The sequence below is a fragment of the Rhinoraja longicauda genome, chromosome 9 (assembly GCF_053455715.1).
Source record: "Rhinoraja longicauda isolate Sanriku21f chromosome 9, sRhiLon1.1, whole genome shotgun sequence".
In the NCBI taxonomy this organism is placed as follows: Eukaryota; Metazoa; Chordata; class Chondrichthyes; order Rajiformes; family Arhynchobatidae; genus Rhinoraja; species Rhinoraja longicauda.
The window spans coordinates 3,126,805-3,145,515 of record NC_135961.1 but is presented as its reverse complement, the minus strand read 5'-3'; the positions used below and the strand labels follow the sequence as shown (position 1 = coordinate 3,145,515).

Below are 18,711 nucleotides of genomic sequence, written 5' to 3'. Positions count from 1 at the left end.
AATACTCTCGCTTATCAACAACCAGAAAATTAACCTCCAATGTGCAGCTTTTGGGAATTCCATGTATTCTATCATATGCATATTCCTTCTGTGGTGATGGTAATGTTTTCAGATTAGCTTTGTAATAAAGAAATGTTTTTCTAATATTCCTTGATTTTAGCCCTCTTTGCAGTTGTACAGGGCCTTGGTGAGACTACACCGGGAGTATCGTATGCAGTTTTGGTCTCCAAATTTGAGGAAGGACATTCTTGCTATTGAGGGAGTGCAGCGTAGGTTCATGAGGTTAATTCCCGGGATGGCGGGACTGTCATATGTTGAAAGAGTGGAGCGACTGGGCTTGTATACACTGGAATTTAGAAATATGAGAGGGGATATTATTGAAACATATACGATTATTAAGGGATTGGACACGCTAGAGGCAGGAAACATGTTCCCAATGTTGGGGGAGTTCAGAACCAGGGGCCACAGTTTAAGAATAAGGGGTAGGCCATTTAGTACTGATTATGGATGATCAGCCATGATCACAGTGAATGGCGGTGCTGGCTCGAAGGGCCGAATGGCCTATTACTGCACCTATTGTCTATTGTCCATTGTCCCCACTTGCCCATCTCTAGCACTTGACTTCTGCTTGTTAAATGCAACATACATATCAAGAGTGGACTATCTTAAAGAAGCCCATTTCCATTAACCCATGCCTACTTTCCATATGTTTCACTACACCAGTGCGGGCAGCATGATCTATCCACTTGTATGTTTCAGAAATCTGGACAACCTACAGTAGGCATTTCAAAGCAGTGGAAAGACACTGCAAATGCTGTTTCTGTAAAGTCCGCCAAATTCACTGGCAGAGGGATTGGGTGCAGAAAATATTAAATAGAAAAATCCCAAGCTTAGGAATTTCAATGATGAGGATGGATGGATTGTTCCCTGTTTGGCAGGATAGGTTGCAAAATAACTTCAAAGTCAAAATCAATGAAGTCTGGATAAAGTTGGTGGGAGGTAGAGAGCCAGAGTTAATGTGTCTAGTAAAAAGACCAAGAGTGACATGATGAAAAACCTCTTTAAACGTTGTGCAGTAATGATGTTAAATTAATTACCTGGAAGTAAATGGAAGGAATAGAAGGGGAATGGATTTGTCTTGCAGAGAGCTGGGGTGGCTTGATGGGTCAGCAGCCTCTTTCTGCATTGTAAAGCCACTTTGATTTGGCGGTGATGCAGTGAGTGGTTGGGACTTAGAAAGAAATCCCTTTTGGAATAATCAACCCAGATTGACGAAAGTGCTGGAGTAGCTCAGCGGGACAGGCAGCATCTCTGGAGAGAAGGAATGGGTGACGTTTCAGGTCAAGACCCTTCTTCGGACTCTGAAGGATCTCGACCCGAAACGTCACCCATTCTTTCTCTCCAGAGATGCTGCCTGTCCCGCTGAGTTACTCCAGCGCTTTGTGTCTATCTTCGATTTCAACCAGCATCTGCAGTTCTTTCCTATACTCGATGAAAGTGAAATTGGTAGCAGAGTGGGAGAGCAACAGATTTCTCACCATCAGAGCACGAGCAAACTTCCTGGTCAGATAATCTCATTTATGTCTGCTGGTTCTGGGATTTACAGCTGTGAATGCAAAACTGCTGGCAAAGATATTCACGGCAGGGGACCCACCTTTAAGGTAAATGTATTCATATTTGTAGAAATTATTTGATCAGTCAGCAAATATCACATGACCAATTAATTGCATGTGGTGAGACTATTACATTGCCTATGAATGTTCAGGCGAGAGTTAGCAAACCAGCTGAGCATTCGGCAAACAAGAAAAACAGACCGAAGTTCACTTGTTTTTTGATCAGTCCTTTGGCATTCTATTTTTACGGTTTGTATTCAATGGAGCAGCAATTGTTAAACATCAGATTTCATCCAGTGATTTAACTGTAAACCAATTAGTACCCCAAGGGACACAAAGTGCTGGAGTAACTCAGCAGGCCAGACAGCATTTCTGGAGAACATGGATAGGTGACGTTTCGGTTTCGGGTCGAGACCCTTCTTCAGGCTGATAGTAAGGGGGATGGGGGGGGGGGGGGTGGAGAGAAAGCTGGAAAAGGGAGGAGGCAGGAGCAAGCACGGTACGTAATAAGGTCGATACAGGCGAGGGTCTTTGGACAGACTGATGGTTGGAACAAAGGCCAGAGATAAGAACTGAAGGTGTGCAAGAGGTTTGCAGAACATAGAGTTGCAGATTGTGAAGCCAGGGATAGGAAGTATCAAGAGGGGGAGGAGGTATGGTATGGAGGGGAGAAATAGATAGAGAATAGAGCCGAGGTGTGGCACAGGGGAAGGAATGGGGGTGGGAAAAGTGTGGGGGAGGAAGGGAGGGGGATTAGGTAGACCTAACCTAAAATTGGAGAATTCAATGTTCATACCGTCGGGTTGTAAGTGGAATATAAGGTGGTCCAGTTGGCGTGTGGCCTACTCTAGGAATGGAGGAGGCCCAGGTCAGAAAAATCAGCGTGGTAATGGGAAGGGGAGTTAAAACGATTAGCAACCGGTAGATCCAGTAGGCCTTGCTTGGCGGACCGAGTGCAAGTGTTCAGCGAAACGATGGCCGAGTTTCCGCTTGGTTTCACCTTAGTCTCTCAGCAGGCCACTGGGAACACGAGATGCAGTAGATGAGGTTAGAGGAGGTACGCGCGAACCTTTGTCCCACATGGTACGACTGCTAGATTATATGGATGGAGGCGAGAGAGGAGGTACAGGGACAGATGTTTACATCCACTGTGTTTGCGGGGGAAAATACCTGGGGAGGGGGTGAACCAAGGAGTTGCGAAGTAATACCAAATACTGAACAATACCACTTTCATCCCCTGCATCGTTGTACAGAAAGCCATTGCCACATTGTAAACTATCGGAAGGTAAAAACATTCTGAACACGGAACAGCATTTTCTGATTTTGGAATCGATTTACTCGGAATTCTAGTTTTGGTACATTAAACAAAACAAGGCTGAATCAGCTTGCTACAGTTTTACCAATTTTTCAATAAATATATATTCCTTCAATGGAATTGTATGTACAGTATTTTAAAATAAACACCAATAAAAAAATACTGTAATTATATGTTTTAAGGCTTTGCTTTCGTTCCCCTCCTAGATATTGCCAATGGTTCAAATCCTGGAAGTGGCTATCGACCGCCCCCCAGAACAAAAGAGGTGATAATTAATGGGCAGACAGTCAAGTTAAAGTACTGCTTCACCTGTAAAATCTTCCGGCCACCACGTGCCTCTCACTGTAGCCTTTGTGATAATTGTGTAGGTAAGTAAGTTCCTTGGAAAATAATTCAACATTTTTTATATCAAAGAGAAAGAAATATTTAATTTTATTGAGAAGCTGCTATTAAAAGAAATGCAATTTATTGAAATGTTTCAAAATGCAGTAACTACAATTTAAGGTTGTTATACTGACGGTGAGAGAATGTTGCCGTATTACTGAACTCTGCTTCTTTTGAAGAAAAGCACACATTTTGGCAGAACTGGATTCTGAACACCAATACTTGAACAAAAAATGAACAGCTGGAGGAACTTAGCGGATCCGACAGCGTCTGTGGAGAGAAATGTGCAGACAACGTTTCGGGTCGGGACCCGTCCTCAATAGTTGTCTGTCCATTTCCCCGCACAGATGTTACCTGACCTGCTGAGGTTTTACAGCAGATTGTTTTTTTGCACAAGATTCTAGCATCTTCAGTCTCTTGTGTCTCAACTCTGATTCTTGAGGTGTATAACATCATCGGTATTGAACTGATATTTAGCTTAGTGTAAGAAAATAACTGCAGATGCTGGTACAAATCGAAGGTATTTATTCACAAAATGCTGGAGTAACTCAGCAGGTCAGGCAGCATCTCAGGAGAGAAGGAATGGGTGACACATAGCTTATGTGTCGGAAGGAACTGCAGATGCTGGTTTAAACCGAAGATAGACACAATAAGCTGGAGTAACTCAGCGGGACAGGCAGCATCTCTGGAGAGAAGTATTTGTACATTCCAATGCTTCTACAATGTCAACTGCAACAAGTATGGTGCAGAAAAACAAGCGCGAAGAATCAACCTAAAGCCTTGGGACATTGACGAAAGGGCATGGCGTAGAGCCATGATAGGCATAATGACATGGCACGTTTCCTGTGAGAATCCAGTTTATAATTTCAAATGTCACTGAGAAGATACCCCACCTCCAGAACAAGGGTGCCAATTTAAGGTGAAGTTAAAGTACTGTTGTAACTGTGAAATCTTCCAGCGACCAAATGTGTTCAGGAAAGTCTCCGGCAATATGTTGAGAGCCCTACATGGGAGAGAGCGACACTTGATTTAGTGTTGGGAAATTGGGAGGGGCAAGTGGATGAAGTGTTCGTGGATGAGCCCTTTGGGACCAGTGACCACTGTTCTGTTAGATTTAAGATAATTATGGATAGGAACACAAGTTAAAATGCTAAATTGGGGCAAGGCCAACTTTGAGAGTATGAGACAGGAACTCGCTCGAGTTGATTGAAGTAGGTTTTTGATGGAAAAGGAACGTCAGGAAAGTGGGATGTTTTTTATAAGTGTGCTGACAAGAGTTCAGGACATGCATGTCCCTGGTAGAGTGAAGGGCAAGGCAGGCAAACGCAAGGAAGCCTGGGTGACGTGGGAAATTGAGACTTTGGTCAAGAGTAAGAAGGAGGCATGGGACAGGTATAGGTAGCTGGGATCAAGTGTATCCATGGACGAGTTTCGGGAACCAAGGAGTAAGCTAAAGAAGGAAATCAGAAAGGCAAAAAGGGGACGGGAGATAGCTCTGGTTTCTCATAGCATGAGATAGCATTAAGGATAATCTCAAGAGATTTAATAAGCACACTAGACCAAGTGGACCCGTTGGGCCCAAACCGATCCTGCATCGGTGCAGAACCCTCCTCCTCCCCCCTTCCCCTCCCCCCCCCCCTCCCCTCCCCTTCCCCTCCTTATCCTCCCTCCTTCTCCCTCCCTCCCTCCCTCCAGAGGAGATAGATTTAAACTTTAAAATGTGAATAACTTAAAAAATATAACACCGATTTCAATGAAACTTCTTCCATTAGCACCAAAGGGACTTCGGTGAGGAAGGTGGGCCTAAAATTGTCGTGCTATCGTGTACCGTTTTGGCTGTAGTTCAGGAACAAACAAACAAACAAACAAATGAGAGTTTTAGTATATAGATAAAGGGAAAAAGGTAACCAGAGAGAGAGTGGGACCCCTCAGGAATCAAAGCGCTCAACTCTGTGTGGAGCCACAGGAGATGGGCAATGTCCTCAATGAGTACTTCTCTTCTGTTATTCGCATGTAGAAAGACAGGAGGATGGGGGATCTTGAGGTAGTCACAGGAAGTGGTTTGAGAGCAGTTAGTATTACGGTTGCAGAGGTGCTGAAGGTCCTGACAGGTATGAAGATAGACAAATCTCCAGGACCGGATCAGATATATCCGAGGACACTGTGGGAAGCTAGAGAGCAAATTTGCAGGAGCCCTCGCGAAGATTTATGTCATTGTTAAAGGTGAAGGGAAAAGATTTAATAGGAATCTGAGGGGTAATATTTTCACACAAAGGGTGTATGGAACAAGCTGCCAAAAAAGGTAGTTGATGCAGGGACTATACCAACGTTTAAGAAACATTTAGACAGGTATATGGATAAGACAGGTTTAGAAGAATTTTGGGCCAGATGCAGGCATTTGGGACTAGTGTAGCTGGGACATGTTGGGCAAGTTGGGCCAAAGTGCCTGTTTTCATGTTGTAAGACTCTATGACTCTCGAACCAATTACCTCTCACTGCAGCCTTTGTGGTAATTGTTTGATTAAGTAACTTCCTTGGAAATCAATTAAGACATCAGAACAAGAAAAAATTAATATTTTTCAATGAACTTTGGATACAAAATCGGCTTCATGGACAGAACCAGAGGATGGTGGTGGAAGTTATTTTTCCTTGTAGTTCAGGAGTCTGAAAGGTGATCTTATAGAGGTGTATCAAATCATGATGGGAATTGTACGAGTTTAGCCAATGGGCCTGTTTCCATTCTCTATTTCTTTCAACTTATGACTGGACCAAAATTGTTTTGAAATTCTGCCATTAAAAAAGATTCCTTTTATTGCAGAATTAAGAAGTCGGGTAAAAAAAGATTTACTATCTCAAATACACATTTTGCTCATTTCTACATGGAAGAAAATTGAAATAATTTAAATCTATTATTATTGATAATTCTTTAATATACAATTTTCAAATACATTGCGATAATTCACAACAGCAAAAGTATACCACAGTCCACAAAAATTTGCTTTAACCCACTTTTCTTGAGACATACTACCTAACCAATTGTATCTCAAATAATAAATGATGCATGTGCTGTATTTTATATATTAAATTGTGTCTTATGATTCTTGACTAAAACAGTCATCCATCAAGATTGGACTAAGTAATTTATGAATATCCGTGCATTTATGCACACATTCAAAAATTATCTGAAATGAAACAGTTTTAAATCTGGTCTTTCACCTTTTTTAAATTAAAGTTTAAAAAAATTGCTTACAAGTCAGATCAAAATGTTGCAGGTTTTAACATTTAAAAAAACACTGCTGAAAGTATGGAATAAAACAAGAAATGCCGTAACACTCGGTAGGGAAGGCAGTATCTGCGGAAAGAGAAGCAGATAACACTTCAGATTCTTGGAACTAGAAACGAGCGAATAAAAGGTTGTTTTATGTTGCAGAGGAGAGACAAGAGGGATAGAAAGGATAAAGGGAATATCCATCCGTGGTAAAGGGGGTCCAGGAATGCCTTTTGAATAAAATGTAGGGATGATCCTATCAAATGGAATAATGGGGGCAATTAGAAGATGTTAACACAGACTAAGAAGCAGGATGTGTTGCAAATAGCAAGGCCGTGGGACATGCTCAGCAGGTCTGGTTGTCGGGTCAGGCTCATTCTTTAGGGAACGGGGGTTCCCCTCTTCCATCATTGATGGGGCCCTCGCACGTGTCTCCTCGGTACCCCGCAGTGCCCCCTTCCCTTGCTCCCCCTTCCCCTGGTCGCACCAGGGACAGAGTCCCCCTAGTCCTTACCATTCACTCCATCAGCCGTCTCATACAACACATTTTCGCCACATCCAATGGGATCCCACCACGAGTCACATCTTCCCATCTCCACCCGTTTCTGCCTTCCACAGAGACCGTTCCTTCCGCAACTCCCTGGTCAACTCATCTCTTCCCACCCAAACCATCCCCTCCCCAATCTGCAACCTGTCTCTATACCTCCTCCCTCGATTCTGTCCAGGGATCCGGACAGTCCTTTCAGGTGAGGCAGAGGTTCACTTGCACCTCCTCCAATCTCATTTACTGTATCCATTGTTCAAGATGTGGACTCTAATACATTGGCAAGACCAAACGTAGACCATTTTGCTGTCCACCATCGCTCAGTCCGCCTGGACCCACCTGATCTCCCGGTTGCAAAACGCTTTCATTCCCCTTCCCATTCCCACACTGACCTTTCTGTCCTGGGCCTCCTCCATTGTCAGAGTGAGGCTAATCACAAATTGGAGGAACAGCACCTCATATTTCGCTCGGGCAGCTTACAAACCAGTGGTATGAATATTGATTTCTCTAACTTCAAGTAACCCCTACATTCTATCTCCCTCCATCCCTCCCCCACCCAAGTCGCACCAGGTTCCTGTTCTCACCTAGCAAACAGCTAACAATGGCCTGATTCCTTTATCATCGTCACTTTTTAGCATATCTTTCATTCATTTTTCTATATCTCTCGATATAACTGTCTATATCTCTCGTTCCCCTTTCCCCTGACTAGTCTGAAGAAGGATCTCGACTCGAAACATCACCAATTCTTTCTCTCCAGAGATGCTGCCTGTCCTGCTGAGTTACTCCAGTGTTTTGTGTCTATCTGTATTAAAGATCAGCAGGCAAAGGTCAGGCAGAGAAAGTGAGATACCTTAAACTGGGGAGTGTTCAATCTCTGGAATGGGCCTAGACAGAAGACGTGTTACCCCGCACAAGAGTTTAGGAAGGCACAGTCAGGTGGGAATGGTATGGACAGTTTAAGTGACAGGCAGCTCGGTGTCACACTTGAGGATTGAACCCAGGTGCTCAGCAAAATGATCACCCTTACCTGTTGTCGGTTTCTCCTGTGGAGACCCATCTTCAGACTGATGTCAGGGGGGCAGGATATAGGTGGAGACAGGAAGATAGAGGGAGAACTGGGAAGGGGGAGGGGAAGAGAGGGACAGAGTCTGACATCAGTCTGAAGAAGGGTCTCGATTCGAAATGTCACCCATTCCTTCTCTCCTGAGATGCTGCCTCACCTGCTGAGTTACTCCAGCATTTTGAGCAATAATGTATTCATCAGTATTTGCATAATAAACGGTAAGATAAGTGAGTTTTAAATGTGTTATACTGTATACAGTCTGTAAATTACAGTCTGGAATCTGAAGAAGTCACCACCCAAAATGTGGCCTATCCATGTCCTCCAGAGAAATTGCCTGACCCGCTGCTTTACTTCAGCACTCGATTCTATTCTGGAAAATATAGTGTTAGGCAATGGATATTGGCATTTATCTTGAAAGCAAATAATTCTTGTTTAACAAAAACACCATGACAAAACAAAATGATCTAATTCAATGGAAAATACTTTATTGCAAGAATGTGAGGTCTATACAGTGGTAACAGTTAGGTAGTTGTATTGCCACAATCTGCCACAGGCAAATGATGGTCCAATTCTACACTGCCATCATTGAGTCCGTCCTCACCTTCTCCATCATGGTCTGATTTGGCTCAGCCACCAAGCATGACAGACGGAGGCTGCAACGGATCGTTCGCACAGCTGAGAAGGTTGGCTGCAACCTTCCCCCCATTGACGAACTGTACACTGCAAGGGCCAGGAAGCGAGCGGGCAAGATCATCTCTGACCCCTCTCACCCTGGCCACAAACTCTTTCAAGCACTTCCCTCTGGAAGGTGACTCCGGACTGTCAAAGCAGCCACAGCCAGACGTAAAAACAGTTTTTTTCCACGAGTGGTAGCTCTACTCAACAACCAAAAGTCTGTGGCCTCCTTTTGCTCTGGTTTATTTCATTCACATGTTTAAACCCTAATGATGTATTCTTAATGTTTTATGCTTTATTCTCAATTGTTTGTGTTGTTACTTGTGAGTAGAGCACCAAGGCACATTCCTTGTATGTGTACAGTGGCAACAGTTAGGTAGTTGCATTGCCAATAGTCTACAGCGATTTTTAACATTCTTGGAAAGAATGACTGGACAGTTGTACATATTCAGATTTTAGAGGAAGTATTATCTTTTTACCATTGAAACACTGGTTAATTAAATAACTAACTGAGGCAAAACTCTGATTGTTGCTGCAGGTTTGAGGTTTAATTTGCATACTTTGCAGGCTATTTAAAACTGAGGTGAGAAAAAAAACTCTTTCACCCAGAGAGTTGTGAATTTGTGGAATTCTCTGCCACAGAAGGCAGTGGAGGCCAATTCACTGGATGAATTTAAAAGAGAGTTAGATAGAGCTCCAGGGACTAGCGGAATTAAGGGTTATGGGGAGAAGGCAGGCACGGGTTACTGATTGTGGATGATCAACCATGATCACAATGAATGGCGGTGCTGGCTCGAAGGGCCAAATGGCCTCCTCCTGCACCTATGTTCTATGTTTGTATGTTTACTGTTCTGTACAGTGGACAAATATGTTGCTTAAAAATCAAATTATGTCATTATGTCCGATAGTTCCCAAATACTTAACAACTTATGTATCTGAAATGTTCTGGCAGTGGCAAGACTCCTGTATTCACTGTTCACCCACTCATTCAGTCAGTGAGACCTTGTGCAAATTTCATGGGGAATAATTCCATGCAAAAGTTGCCTCAAAACTAATTGTGCACCATTGCCTTTTTGGGTGGAATTCCATCATTATGGTGTGGCCAGAAAAAAACCCAGTCCATAGACATGCTTGAAGGAAATAATCAGTTCAGTGGCAGTTCAAGTTTCTTTCTGACATTTGGAGGCTCTTGGAAAATTAACCTAAATAGCTAAAGTACAAAATCAGAAGTTAATTTAAGTAAACTAACTTAATCCAAAATATGTGATAATATTCAAAAAAAGAATAGAGGGTAACAAGAGAAAGAATTAGGTTCCCTCAGAAACCAAAGTGGTCATCTATGTGTAGAGATGCAAGCGATACGCAAGGTCCTCACCGAGTATTTCTCCTCTGCTCATACCATGGAGACATGAAAACTAGTGAACTAAGGATAGTTAATGGAGATGTCTTCAGGAGTGACTGTATTATGGTCAAGGAGGTGCTGGATGCCGTAAGGCAGGGGTGTCAAACTCATTTTCACCCCGGGTCACATCAGCATTATGGTTGCCCTCAAAGGGCCGGTTGTAACTGGCCCCCCTTTTCCCCCACTCTCTCCTCCCCCCCCCCCACCCCCCACATTCTCTCCTCCCCCAGCCCCACTCTCACTCTCCCCCAGCCCCACTCTCCTCCACCCCATCTCACCCATCCCCGCCTCCCCCACTCTCTCCTCCCCTCACCCCTCTCCCACCCCAACCCTCTCCTCCACCACCCGCCCCACCTGCATTCTCACCATCCCCCTCCCTCCCTCTCCCCTTCCCTCTACCCCCCACTATCTTCCCCCACACCACCCCCCTTACCCCCACACTCCCTCTCTCCTCCCCCCCACACTTCCTCTCTCCTCCCCCCACCCTCACCCTCCTTTCACTCTCACTGTCCCCTTTCCCCTCATCCACCTTTTCCTCCCTCCCCCCACTCTCCCCTCTTCCCTGACCCCCACTGTCCCCCTTCCTCCTCCTCCTCCACTCTCTCAACCCCCCACCACCCCCTCCCCTGCTGTCCCCTTCCCCCCACCCCTCCTCCTCCCCACCCGCACTCTGCCCTCCTCCCCAGTCCCACCCTCCCACTCGCACTCTCCCCCACCCCTCTTTCCCCACCATCCCCCTTTCCCCCACTCTCTCCTCCCCACCCCTTCATTCTCTCCTCCCCCAGCCCCACTCTCACTCTCCCCCACCCCCCCCTTTCCACCACTCTCTCCTCCCCAGCCCTTCTCTCTCTCCCACTCCTCTCCTCCCCCCACCCTCACCCCCCTCTTAGCCCCACCCCTTCTCACTGCCCCTCCCCACCCCCACTGTCCCCTCTTCCCCACCCCCACTGTCCCCCTTCCCCCCACCCCCACTCTCTTCCCCCCACCACCACCCCCTTCCCCCCACACCCCCTCTCTCCTCCCCTACCCCCTCCTCCCCCCACACCCCCTCTCTCCTCCCCACCCCCTCCTCCCCCTTTCACTCTCACTGTCCCCTTCCCCCCACCCACATTCTCCCCCTTTCCTCCCCCCCCACTGTCCCCTTCCCCCCACCGCCACTCTCTGTTCCCCCCACCACCACCCCCTTCCCCAGTCCCATTCTCCCTCCCACCCCCACTCTCTGCTCCTCCCACCCTTCCCCTCCCCCCACTCTCCCCTCTTCTCTGACCCCCACTGTTCCCCTTCCCCCCACCCCCACTCTCTCTTCCCCCAACCACCCCCCACCTCTGCTGTCCCCCTCCCCAGTCCCACTCTCCCCCTACCCTCTCCTCACCCACTCTCACTCCCCCCTTTCCCCACCACCCCCTTTCCCTCACTCTCTCCTCCCCCCACCCCCCCACTCTCTCCTCCCCCCACCCCCCCCCACTCTCTCCTCCCCCACCCCCTACCCCCACCCTTCCCTCCACCCACGGCCCCCACGTCCACTCCCCTCCGTGGAGCCGTTGGCGGCGAAAGGCACTTACCAAGCGTGCGGGGAGGAGGAGGGAGCTCCGGACAACTCGAGTCGGGCAGCGGCGGTGGGACTACTCGAGGCGGGCGGCGTAAGTGGGACTACGCGAGGCGGGCGGCGGCCGTCTGGGAGCGTCGGGAGGAGAGAGGCGCGGCGGGAGGCGCGCACAAGATGGCGGAGCGTGAGGAGGCCGCCATCTTTGTGAAGTCGCGACGGGGCCATCGGTGGAAGCGGCCGCTGAAGGAGAAGCAGAAGCTGCCCGCTGCGCTGCGGCCTGTGTGCGGTAACGGTGCATGGCCCGGGCGGGAGGGGGGACTCGAGGACGCCGTGGCGTGGGTTGAAGGGAAGGATGAGGACCATCAGTCCGACCATCTCCCTCCTGCTCGGGAGTGTCCCCCGGGTGTGGGAGAGAGGGGAGGCGGTGATTGCGGGCGGGCGGGCCATCTTGTGTGTGCGAGTGAGGAGTGTGAGGGGAGTGAGGAGAGGGGGGCCCGTGATTGCGGGCAGGTGGCTCCGCTAACGGCGGCCATCTTGTTTGTGCGAGTGAGGAGAGGCCTTTAAAAAATGTGTTTAGAAATGAAACTTTTAAAGTTTAAAATGTCTGTAACTTAAAAGATATTTGACCAATGACAATTAAGCTCTCACGGGCCACATAAAATGACGTGGCGGGCCGGATTCGGCCCGCGGGCCTTGAGTTTGACACATGTGCCGTAAGGCATATGAAGGTAGAATCTCTCGGGACATAGAAACATAGAAAATAGGTGCAGGAGGAGGCCATTTGGCCCTTCGAGCCAGCACTGCCATTCATTGTGATCATGGCTGATCATCCACAATCAGTAACCTGTGCCTGCCTTCTCCGCTAGTCCCTAGAGCTCTATCTAACTCTCTTTTAAATTCATCTAGTGTATTGGCCTCCACTGCCTTCTGTGGCAGAGAATTCCACAAATTCACAACTTTCTGGGTGAAAAAGTATTTTCTCACCTCAGTTTTATTCTTAGACTGTGGCCCCTGGTTCTGGACTCCCCCCAACATTGGGAACATTTTTCCTGCATCTGATCATATATATCTGAGGACACTGTGAGAAGCTGCAGATGAAATTGCAGGAGTCCAGGCTGAGATATATGAATCATCATTAGCCACGGGTGAGATCTAGTGGATCGGGTCTAGTGGTCTAGTACCGAGTGTAATCACTTGGACTCCTGCCGACGGTGACAAGGCCTGAATGCTATAAATGGCTGAAAAGTAAAAATCAGGCAGCATCGCTGGTGATAGTGCAACTCTCCCTGATGAACGATGCACTCTATGCTCGCAGAAGACCAACAGTTCAAGTTCAAAGCTCAAAAACACTTTATTTGCCCCGTGGGGCAATTTACAAAGGCACGTATAGTACAAAATCTATTGGGGGGGGGGGGGGGGGGGGGCGGGTATTAGCACGGTGAACACATTTTTTTTTAAACCAAATATAAAACCTACTCTACGAGCCGGCCGGTCACCGCACCATCTGTGAGCCTGAAGTGGACTCGGGCGATTACATGTAAGTCTCATAGAAATATAGAAAACATAGAAAATAGGTGCAGGAGGAGGCCATTGGGCCCTTCATTGTGATCATGGCTGATCATCCACAATCAGTAACCTGTGCCTGCCTTCTCCCCATATCCCTTGATTCCGCTAGCCCCATGAGCTCTATCTAACTCAAGTGAGCCTTTCGAGCGTGCCTTTTGCCATTGTCACTGTTGCAGAAGTTAGGTCGGCCTTCCTGAGGGTGAACCCATGTAAAGGAACTGGCCCCGATGGAGGCTCTGGTCGCGCCCTTAGGAACTGTGAGGACCAACTAGTGGTAGTGTTCACGGACATCTTTAATCTCTCTCTACTGCGTTCTGAGATGCCCACCTGCAAAGCAAGATCTCATGGCGACCTCAATGACTACCGTTAGTGGGCTTGTCATCCATCATTATGATGTGCTTTGAAATGCTTGTTATGGCGCACATTAAGTCCAGCTTACCAACCAGCATTGAATTGTTTAGTTTAGAGATACTGCGCGGAAACAGGCCCTTTCGGCTTACCGAGCACACAAACCAAAGAACACAGACGTGTTGGCTGCTTTCTTGAGGCAGAATGAACTGTAAATGGAGTTAAAGGGAGGAGGCTGTTTTGCGTGATGCACTTGCCAAAGCAAACTGTGGTGCATCCTGATGGAGATTGTAAGAGTCATTTGAGATGTGCCAAATTTCCTTAGTCTTCTGAGGAAGTAGAGGAGTTTGAATCCTTTCTTGGCCATAGGGTCAATATTGTTGGACTAGGACAAATTGATGGTGAACTCTTGACCATCTCCACTTCAGCAACATTGATGTACACTATAGTGTGTTCTCTACTCCACATTCTGAAGTCAATGACTAATATATTTGCCTTGCTGACTATGTTACAAGTGGAACCTATAGCTGCTCCCCTCTGCACACAGGGCAAAACTGTTTCCCACACCACTTTCAGATGCTCCATGAAGCCTGCATAGGAAATTTGTTGCCCTTGTGCAAATCTTGATATTCAAAGACTTAATCTGTCCACACTTGACTAAACTCTGGAAGATCCAAAATGTTTCCTTTAGCCTCCAGCGTTCTTCTATCAAGAGAAAGGCACTGTGGATCATCCTTCTCAGATTTGGAACCTCCACTGCAGATCCAACGTCACCCCAACTTCAGAAACCAAGCTATAGTTGGCAGATAATGCACGTTCCACTTCATTGTCAACTTGTACTTGATCTCCCTGAAATAAAAGTTCTCACCAACACGTCCTTGACTTGAATTTATTATTAAAGTCTTCCCTGTTGAGTTCATTTGGGCACTTAAAACCTAATCTTACATTTAGTGCCTTTCGGCATTTATATTGCATGTGTTTTGATCTTAAAGCAGGTTTATTTGAGAAGATTTGTGATTTCTACTTGCAAGTCCATTTTCCTTATCATTCTTTTTAATAATGCAAACTATATGAAGCTAATAAGTGAAGCTGAAACATCTAGTGTAAGAAAATAACTGCAGATGCTGGTACAAATCGAAGGTATTTATTTCACAAAATGCTGGAGTAACTCAGCAGGTCCTTTGCCCCGCCCCCCTGACATCAGTCTGAAGAAGGGTCTCGACCCGAAATGTCACCCATTCCTTCTCTCCTGAGATGCAGCCTGACCTGCTGAGTTACTCCAGCATTTTGTGAAATAAAGCTGAAAAATCTGATCCATTAGATTAATTGTGTCTGTTTCTGTTGCTAGAATAGTATGTACAATATAATGCATTATATTTGGATGAAGAACCGATGTGGGATTCAAAATATTTCCCTAATGTTGGTACAGAATAAATTGGCTTGAAATAACCTCTCAAGCAAACTTCAGTTTGTAACCTAATGCTTAAATTTGTCTTCCAATGTTGTTCTTCCCCCATTAGAACGATTTGATCACCATTGTCCTTGGGTGGGCAACTGCGTGGGAAAAAGGAACTACAGATTTTTTTACATGTTTATTTTGTCGCTGTCACTTTTGACGGTATTCATCTTCGCTTTCGTCATCACTCATGTCATTCTCCGTAAGTATTGCATTCATTTAGTCTATTGTAGAGTGGCTTCACTAACTCAATTTCCATGATTTAATATGAAGCAAATTGGAGTTTCTGATTGGGTGAAAATGTATTTCACAGAACATGAATTGCTAATACAAAGTAGTATTTTTCCAATGGAACAATTGTCAATCCAATCCACAAAATACTTAGTGGGTAGGGAGGAAATGCAGATGCTGGTTTAAACCAAAGATAAACACAAAAAGCTGGAGTAACTCAGTGGGTCAGACAGCATCTCTGGAGAAGAGAAATAGGCCTCAGGTCGAGACCCGTCTTCAGACTGGATGAAAGTTATGCAAAAAAGTTATGCATTTAACGATGATAAAGGAGACAGATTGTTAGCTACGGGCTAGGTGAAAACAAGTTACAGACAAAGAACCTCACCAGAATGACAGTGAAACTAGTACAATGACTAGGGTGGGGGAGGGACGGAGAGAGAGGGGATGCACGAGTTACTTGAGGTTAGAAAATCAATATTCATACCACTGGGTTGTAAGCTGCCCAAGCGAAATATTTTGACCCAAAACGTCACCTATTCTTTTTCTCCAGAGTTGCTGTCTGACCCGCTGAGTTACTCCAGCTTTTTGTGTCTATCCACAAAATACCCTAGTGAAATGGGAAAATTTTGACACAGAACAATGTAAATTAAGAACATTGGGTGTTTTTATTTGAATAAAAACATGTTTAGCTCTTTGTCACGGGATCTATCAACTGAATATGAGAAACTGCATACTTTGTGAATTTTGTTTGTAAGTGTTTCTGCTCATCAGGTAAAAGGTATCAGGTATCCCATATTCATCATCTTGTTTCCCATGTCAACCCATCCTGTGGCGTTCTGAGTGTGGTCGGCCAATTGCTGGCAAATACATGTAGAAACTGGATTAAGACAGTCTAACATCAATTTATAAAGGATACAACTAGTTTACAGAAGTGATTATTGAACATTGGTAATTAATAGTAAATTATTATTTTGTTTCCATAAAGTCCTGTGGTATTTTAATTTAAAATAGTTTAAAAGGTAGTGTTTAAAATACCCTTTTTCTGCTTGTCTGCCAGTGACTAGCGGAGTTCCGCAGGGCTCGGTGCTGGGGCCGCTGCTCTTCACGTTGTATATTAATGATTTGGACGAGGGTATTGAAGGCTTTGTGGCAAAGTTTGCGGATGATATGAAAATAGGTGGAGGGGCAGGTAGTGGAGAAAAAGCAGGGACTCTGCAGAAGGACTTGGGCAGGTTGGGAGAGTGGGCAGAGAAGTGGCTGATGGAATATAGTGTAGCAACGTGTGGAGTCATGCATTTTGGTAGTAGGAATAAAGGCGTAGACTATTTTCTAAATGGGGTGAGAATCCAGGGACTTGGGAGTGCTGGTGCAGGATTCCCAAAATGTTAATCTGCAAGTCGAATCGGTAGTAAAGAGAGCAAACTCAATGCTAGGATTTATTTCAAGAGGGCTTGTATACAAAAACAGGGATGTAATGTTGAGGCTCTATAAGGCGCTGGTCAGGCCGCATTTGGAATATTGTGAGCAATTTTGAGCCCCATATCTGGGGAAGGATGTGCTGGCTCTGGAGAGGGTCCAGAGGAGGTTTACAAGAATGATCCCAGCAATGAGTGGGTTAACCTCTGATGAGCGTTTGTCGGCACTGGGCCTGTACTCGCTCGAGTTTAGAAGAATGAGGGGGGACCTCATTGAAACGTACAGAATAGTAAAAGGTTTGGATAGAGTGGATGTGGAGAGGATATTTCCATTAGTGGGAGCGTCTAGAACTAGAGGTCATAGCTTCAGAATTAAAGGACATTCTTTTAGGAAAGAGATGAGGAGACATTTCTTTAGTCAGAGGGTGGTGAATCTGTGGAATTCTTTGCCACTGAAGGCTGTGGAGGCCAACTCAGTGGATATTTTTAAGGCAGAGATAGATAGATTCTTGATTAGTACAGGTATCAGAGGTTATTGAGAGAAGGCAGGAGAAAGGTATTTGGAGGGAGAGATAGATCAGCCATGATTGAATGGCGGAGTAGACTTGATGGGCCGAATGGCCTAATTTTACTCCGATTCCTTATGACCTTATGAACTATGACTCTACAAACGTTGGGTTACCAAATTTTTGTGTATTTTCCAACTGATGTACAAAATGGACTTAAAGATATCTGTAAAAACAAAACCGATTTGTGACCCGGGATAGTCTGTAATAGTATTTGATTGCTATCCTTATACTTTGGAATAAGTAAATCATAAACTATTGCATTTAATTGTATTTTTTTCATTGAACCATGATATTTTCTTAACCTAATATTTGATTAATTTAATATAGGATCTCAGAAGACAGGATTTCTAAATGCACTAAAAGACAGTCCTGCAAGATATCCTTTACTGTTACATTTGGGGAATAAAGTTCAGAACAAGATTCACTATTTCAGCATGTGTAGTGATGCCTAATGCAGGCTGCATTTTCTTAGCAACATACTATTCAATTCTTCAAAGTTTTATTTCTTTTTTTGTTGAATATCCTGATACTGACATTTTTTTAAATTCATGACATACTGGAATTATCGTTATGTTTTGGCTGTAGAGGCGCATTATATCTCTAGAATAAACAAGCATTTTTGGAGTGGGGCATTTTACAGTGTACACTGTTAGACTACTTCCTGGACCATTCAGTTCATATTTTTTTATTGTGGCATGACTTGCCAGAAGTGACAACTAATATGTTAAAAGTAACTAGCCTTGAATGAATTGTAAGTCAAACATTTCTTAACTAATTAAACAAAGAGAAAAAACTTGATCCCTGGATTTGCGGCCAATTTGCATATAAAGGGGTCGCATCATTATTCCATGTTATTTTCTGAACAGCATTCATCTAATTGCCACATAAGAATCATCCTTATGTGTATTCTCTTTTCCAGTTAATGACATTTTAGTTGGAAGTAATATAGATGTTATCAACGCATATGAAAAGCTGGCAGTTGAATTATCCAGGTGAATTATTTCAGGAAAAAATGAAATGACTAATGAATTTGCATTGCATTCTCTGTTTTCAAAGTGGATCTGGACCTGAACTTATTGAGAAATACAAAAAATGTTTGTAATTTTTCCAAGCAAATGCTAACAATTTTGAACAGTTTTTTTGGGAATAATAATATGATTGAGTAGAATCAACCTAGATTTATGAAAATCTAGTTATGTTCGAATAATTGCAATTCTTTGAGTAGATTGGGTAAATCGTAGATAATTACATATATTGATTGATGCAAAGCTTGCAATAAAATCCCACTCAAATTGGATGAACAAAGTTAGAGCTCA

The 18,711-nt window shown here is 44.9% G+C and overlaps 1 protein-coding gene across 2 annotated transcripts in view; it reads left to right on the top strand.

The window, feature by feature from the left end:
- Positions 1-18,711, top strand: part of zdhhc14 (zDHHC palmitoyltransferase 14) — a 108,371-nt gene that overhangs the window by 58,431 nt on the left and 31,229 nt on the right. For both annotated transcript variants that reach the window (XM_078404699.1, XM_078404700.1), the window contains exons 3-5: positions 3,135-3,296; positions 15,245-15,382; positions 17,723-17,771. In XM_078404699.1, the coding sequence (XP_078260825.1) occupies positions 3,135-3,296; positions 15,245-15,382; positions 17,723-17,771 (349 nt within the window). The remainder of the gene's footprint in view (positions 1-3,134; positions 3,297-15,244; positions 15,383-17,722; positions 17,772-18,711) is intronic.